This window comes from Gossypium raimondii, chromosome 9 (assembly GCF_025698545.1).
Source record: "Gossypium raimondii isolate GPD5lz chromosome 9, ASM2569854v1, whole genome shotgun sequence".
Taxonomy (NCBI): Eukaryota; Viridiplantae; Streptophyta; class Magnoliopsida; order Malvales; family Malvaceae; genus Gossypium; species Gossypium raimondii.
Window position 1 is genome coordinate 23,860,748 of NC_068573.1, and position 6,776 is coordinate 23,867,523.

At 30.3% G+C, this 6,776-nt stretch overlaps 1 protein-coding gene across 1 annotated transcript; it reads right to left on the bottom strand.

Moving 5' to 3' along the window:
* Window positions 1-3,745: 3,745 nt before the first annotated feature.
* Window positions 3,746-5,794, bottom strand: LOC105780147 (uncharacterized GPI-anchored protein At4g28100). The gene is made up of 2 exons (XM_012604291.2): window positions 4,948-5,794; window positions 3,746-4,545 (listed from the first exon to the last, which is right to left on the bottom strand). Exons 1-2 carry the CDS (start codon window positions 5,617-5,619, stop codon window positions 4,201-4,203), a joined length of 1,017 nt encoding a protein of 338 aa, XP_012459745.1. The 5' UTR covers window positions 5,620-5,794; the 3' UTR covers window positions 3,746-4,200.
* Between the last annotated feature and the right edge of the window lie 982 nt (window positions 5,795-6,776).

The following is a 6,776-nucleotide window of genomic DNA, read 5'->3' on the forward strand; positions in this document are numbered from 1 at the left end:
CTTCTCAAATAGCATCCTGCTAGAAGCGATTTTATACTATTTGCTCAGAAACGTCAAAAAAATTATTTCTTCCATGACCTACTGTAGTAAAAGCGCGTCCACGAGGGTGCGATTTCACAAATTCTTCTCAAATAGCATCCTGCTAGAAGCGATTTTGTACTATTTGATCACAAACGTCAACTCGAAATTATTTCTTCTAGGACCTAAAAACCCTAAAAAGCCTGAACCCTAAACCCTAAAAGCTAAAAAAACCTAACGTGGGAAAAACTGCAAAATCGCGTCCCCCGGAACGCGCTACGTGGCATGAAATCGCATCCACGTCAGCGCGCTTTGCTGACGTGGACGCGACTTGCTGGCGCGTCCCTTGACATTGCGCTGACGTGGACGTGATTTGCCGGAAAATGGACCATTCCGGTAAATAATTAAATAATGGGCCCATTTCGGTAATTTTTTTTTAAAAAAGGATTTTTGTGTAAATTGCCCTAACCAATCAACCAAAAACATTTATATATCTATATATAAACCTTTTGTTGACAAATGGCACACCCATCCTCAAGTTCACTACTTTTTCTATATTTAGATAAATGATTAAAGTTTAGTTTTGGCCAGTTCAATATGTTTAAATTTTAATTTTATTTTTATATTTTAATTTTTAATATAATTTGATTTCTATATTTTATAATATTATTATTTAGTCCAGATAGTTAATATCGTTAAATTATATATAAATTGAATATCCCGAGAATTTTAGAGATTGACACGTGGCCTCTCATTTCTTTAAGATTTGCATCTATTTTCTTTGGTATTATAAGATAACCGATGTTTTAAGAAAACTCAAACAATCCTAGAACACTATTCCAACAAAAAAATATTTTATCATGATAAGTTTGAATGAATGTTTTAAGAAAATACTAATCAACATTTTCAACATTATTTTTATTTACATGACTATCAAATGATTTTTTTTAAATGTGACACCAAAGAAATTAACAGAAAAATTTTAACAATGGTAACAACTAGACCCCAAGTTTTAAATCCAAAAAGTAAAAGACTATATTTTTGAAAATAAAAGTAGGGATTAAATTGCAAATATAGGAAGCATATAATGACTTAGAGCATATTTTAATTTTCAAATTTTTACTCTATAACTTGACAGAAACAAATAGCCAACTCAACACGAAGCGTGGACAAGCAACCTAGTTATAAAGAAAACTAAATATTGTTTCAATGGATAATGCACGTACATGCTAAAAGTTTTGAGGTAAACTACAGTAGAGGGCACCCAACTATGGTTTTTTTTTTTTTGGTTACCCAATTATGAAAAGTTACAAAATGGTCACCCAACTATGGTTTTTTTATCTTTTGATCACCCAACTATGAAAGTTACAAAATGATCATCCAACTATTCAAATTTTTTAAAAATTTTGGTTACAAGTTGGCTAATGTAAAAATGAAAACACCCGAAATTCCAAGATAGTTGGGTGACCAAAAAATAAAAAATTAAATAGTTAAGTGATCATTTTGTACCTTTTCATAGTTGAGTGACAAAAAAAAATCATAATTGAGTGGCCACTAATGTAGTTTACCCAAAGTTTTTTTTCTGCTGTGGCATATATATTCATATGTATTAAAGTGGAAACAAAATATTTATAATGATGCTAACAAGTGTAGGGTGCAATGATAAGGTACATTACATTTCCAAGGTACATTACATTTCCAAGGAGAGATGTAAGTTCAAATATTAGAGATAACATTATTAGGAGAGCAACCACGAAACTTAAGCATGGACCGTAAAATGAACATAAAAAATATCAACAAAAAAAAGCATAGTGATAATTTAAAAATAAAATAAATAACAATAACTATTTTCCTCAATTGAAAAAGATTTTATTTTTATGATTTCATATATTATAGGTTAATTAATTTAAATTTATAATAATTTATTATATTTTATTTCAAAATTATTTCTAATAATTATTAATTTTATAATACATTTATATCGATTAAATAACTTATTTAACTTTGATTTATTTTTATTTTTAAATTAAAATAAATTTTATCGACTTTAATAGTTAAACCTTAAACATACAAATAACTTGAATCTAAAATAATTCAATTCAACATAATCTATATATTAAATTAAACCAAAATGATTAAGCATGAAATGACCCAAACCCGCAATGACCTAACCTAAAAAAACCCCACCCTCAAACTTAAAATGACCCGAACACAAAACTTATCTAACTTGAAATAACCCAAAATTTTTAAAACTTGAATTGACTCTGTCTAAATTAATTTGTTACAAAAACCTGCCAACCTTTGTGCAATAATCAATGAATAAAAAAGTTAGATTTTACAAAGGCAATTTAATAAAATGTGTTTTCTAGATTATTTTATATGTTATCAAATTAAACTATAAAAGTGATCAGATAAATTAAACATTATAATATAACATACCCAATAACATATCAAAATTTATTAATTTAACGCTACTTTCATGTATATAATTGACAAGAATAAAATATATTAAATCGACAAATTTTAATAAAATTATCAATAACGACAATAATTGAATTAAAACTTTTAAATTAGAGGATAAAAATTTAAATTTTAACTTTTAAATATAGGGAATGAATGTCATATTTTATGAAGACTAAAAAAAGAGAGCATATTTTAACTTAAAATCAAGTATATAAAATCACTTGGTAATCTAATATAACGATTTTATTAATAAATTTAAAATTATTTAACTATATCATGAACAATAGGAATTTTCGTGCACTACTCCTCTATCCATCCCAGGAAAATGTCACAGTTTACTTTATTTTTAAGTTAATTTTTAGTTTTGACTTCAATTATTTTAAATATATTAATTAATCAATTAATCAAAATTTATAAATATATATTTAAAAATTACTTCATTTAATGTTTTAATAATATTTTCCTTTTCAAAATTACATCTATAATAAATGCTAATCAAAATTAAAAATGTTACCGTGACAAGTTTAGTGTAACAGAGGAGCATTAATTAGGGTGAGATTCACTTACAACTATACAAAACTATTTTAATTTTACATTCGTTCGTATTTTTCACAACTACTACTTTAATGATTTGATTGTCGTATTTCATATTCCATTCATATAGATTGTGCATGTAAAATTTGACATAAATTAAAAATTTTAACTATATGTTTTGTGTAAAAAATTCTAACGATTCAATAAATATTTATATATCCAGATTTTAGATCGACATGATAGAGATATCGATCAAATAAAAATTCACATATTTGACAAGTACATTTATATTAATAAATTCAACTATTGGATCATTAAAATATTAATTATATAAAAATATACAAAAGATATACAAAAGGGCTAAATGGATCCCTACCCATTAAATTATATTGCATACAAAAGATATATTAACATTAAAAATATTGTAATGTTTTTAGTACAATTAAAGTATCATTCATGTCTGTTTTGTTGAGGTAAAAATACCATAAAAATCTTTGTACTAGAAGTTAAATTATATTTTGCCCCTCAATTAAAAAAAAAGACTAATTAATCAGTGTGAGTTATATAAACAAACAAACTAATCCTTCTATTAAAAATTACATCTATTTTTACTGTTAAAACCAATCTTTGTATGTTCAGTATATACTTATCTAGCTATTTTGTCAAATTAAAATGATTAATTTATCTATTTTGAATAACAGAAATGAAATACAATTTAACTCCTAGTAGATAAGAGTTATAATGATGTGTGTTTTATTGAGGGTAAAGATTTAATGAGGATCATTACATAATTGACCCAAATAATTGGGCATTTGGCATGGCATCCACTTCTCAATATCTTCATTGGGAGACGCGACAACTCATGAATTTCTCGTGAATGGCATTAGTGTGTTAAAATTCCCCCCAAGGATGCCAACAAATTGATGACCAGTTTCCCCCACATTTTGTCCTTACAAGACGAGGCAGTGCTGAGTCAGGCACATGCCAACAAGCCCCACATCTAAACTTACCATTTTGAACCCAAAATTCTTAAATTTTCATGGGGAAAAGCCCATAAATTTCACAGATCTAAACTCACACACCAAACTAACTGAAACAAAAGAATTTTACAGCCTAAAAAACAGCAACAGCAACATCAACATCAACATCAACATCAACACCAACAACAAGCCATATCAATGCCCTCTAACTAGACTTGTATGATAATACAACAAGGTGGATAAGCAACAAGCAAAGCGATAGAACCGGCAGATGCTGGGATAAGTTAAAGGTAACCGATGACGACTGATCATATATTTCAGAAGAATCGACCGGTAGCGGCATTCCGTCGCTGTTTAACGTGCAGGAAGAAGGGCTCGAACCATCTTTGCTCATCATCATCGCTCGTAAAACCGCGGAAACCGTCCGAATGTAAGAGGTCCGATTCTTGGCGAGCAACCATGTGAGACCCATCAGCTGGCAATCTTTTTTGCGCATTTTGGTGGTCCTTTCTTCTGACTTGCTTGTGTTCAAAGCATTCTTCTTGTTGAGCTGCACCAACAACATTGTTTTTCCCATTAGCAAGAGGAATAGTAACACTTGGCTCATTAAAAACTAAAGACAAGTTGGGTGTTAAACATCTGATCCAGAACCAATCTTTGGATGCATTTGGGATTTTGATATACTGCCAAACTCTACTAAATAAGCTTAGCGTGATTATGATGGTTTCAATTAATAACAGTATACATTAAAAAGTTAGCTAAATTAATACCCTATTCATCCTCCCCCATTGGCATGGATTCTTCACTTAGATTTCCCCCTTTAAGCTGCTTAAAGAAATGGAAAAGGAAAAAAGAAAAAAAAAAGTAAAAAACCCACTTTCCCAATTTGCCAAAAAAGTGTGAAAACCCTAATTAGATCTTCAGTTGACAACAGAAGAAGAAGAAAATTTACCAAATGAAGACTTTTCAAGCACTTGTTGCAACCCCCAAGGCCTGGAAATCCGTTAACATTGGAGCTGCTACTTAAGCAATTTCTCTCCAATCTCTCCACACTGTCATCCCCAACAAGGTTGCCCTTTTGGTCCACTGAGAAAGCATCAGGGCAAGTCAATGGGTGAAGCCTGATGCCACAATAGCAATACACCGCATCGCATGTCTCGTTCGGTTTAGCCAACTCCACGCCTCTCTGTTTCAGAGCTTTCCCTAAGTCATCCACACAGGTTTCCGAGTCATCCGGCAGCAATGGCATGTCATAAGATGGGGTACGCCCCGCAACCGCTGGCACTACTCTTCCAACCCCACCAAGGGCGGTGGCGGAGTAAGCGGCGTAAAGCCATGCAGCGAGAACAGGACAGCAGCGGCTGCGGTGGAGCTCACTCGCCACCCCATTGTTTCTCTTAGTGCCACAAGCGTTCGTAACGCTGTGAAAGAGTTGTTCAGGTAAGTCAAGTGGACAACCAACGACATTGGATTGCTCTGGAAATGCAGGGATCGTTGCAGGTGGGGATGTGGATAGAGGGAGGGATTGGACATTGAGGGCGTCAGGGCTGGATATAGTGAAGGAAAAAGAGGCAAAGAAGAGGGAGATGAAGAAGAGAAAGAAAGGGAAGGGGATTAGAGACATGGCAAAGGTGGTGTGGGTATGGGGATGGGAAAGGGAGGAGAAATGAGGGTGAGAGTGGGGGCGTGGCTGGTTTTTGGGATATGAAATAAAAAAAAATAAAAAAGCTTGGAGGGGAGAGTGATAATGGAGGTGGGGGATAAAAGAAGGGAAAGAAATAAACAAAGAGGTGGGATTCGGAAAATGTTTGGCAGTTTGCTACCTCGGCTTTATTTATTTATTTAAAAATCTCCATCTCTCCCTCTTAATTATTTGTTTAGGGGTCTACCCTAGGCTTAATTCCAACATCAAATATTTTTCAAAACAAAAAAAAAATATAAAACAATTACAAATAAATATTAATAACTCTCGAATTTAAGATCTTGCGTTCAAGAGTTTAGAGTCTAGAGTCTCAAGTCTCAAGCCTTGAGTCTAAAGTATTCACATTTATTTATAATTAATTATTATTTAATTATGTTTAAATAAAATTATTTATATCTATTTATAAATCTGTTACTCTTTGTTTTATTTAATAATTATGCGTTATGTTATTTTTTATCGATGGTGCACTGAAACTTATGTATAGTAAATGCATCAAATATTCTTATTTTTATTTACTTGAAAAATTATTTTTATAAATATTTATGAAAAAACTTTAAAATTTTATCGAATAATGTTCAAAAATCATAAAACAAAATGATTTTGTCAAAATAAATTCAAAAAATCAAAGCCTAAAATTACTATAAAAATAATGAATTAAACTTGGCAAAATCAATTATAATGGACCATTAAAAGAATCTAAAATACCTAACTGAACCGAATCAAACTTACCTTTATTCAAATGCAATAAGAAAATTCATTTGGTTTCAAAAAGTCATTTTTTTTTGTTTTGTTTTCTTCAAAATATAAAAATATTAAAGAAGACATGTTTGGTTGAATATTTTAAAATGATTTTTAAAAATAAAAATATGTAAACATTAAAAGATAATAAACAAATTATTTTCATTGTTTTCACTGAAATATTTTTAAAACTAGAATAAAAATAATAAGAGTGTGTTTGATTTAAAGATTTGTAAGAGTGATTTTATTTGTATTAAGGTTTTCAAGATTTTAAAATGAATTTATTTATTTGGATAAATATATTAGAGACTTTCAAAAGTTGTGAGTAATTTCAAGAAGAA

Excerpts from the sequence above, each read along its gene's own strand:
- LOC105780147 (XM_012604291.2), bottom strand. The coding sequence starts at position 5,619 with ATGTCTCTAATCCCCTTCCCTTTCTTTCTCTTCTTCATCTCCCTCTTC. Across the intron at positions 4,546-4,947 it reads GCTTGAAAAGTCTTCATTTG|CTCAACAAGAAGAATGCTTT; the intron begins GTAAATTTTCTT and ends TTGTTGGTGCAG.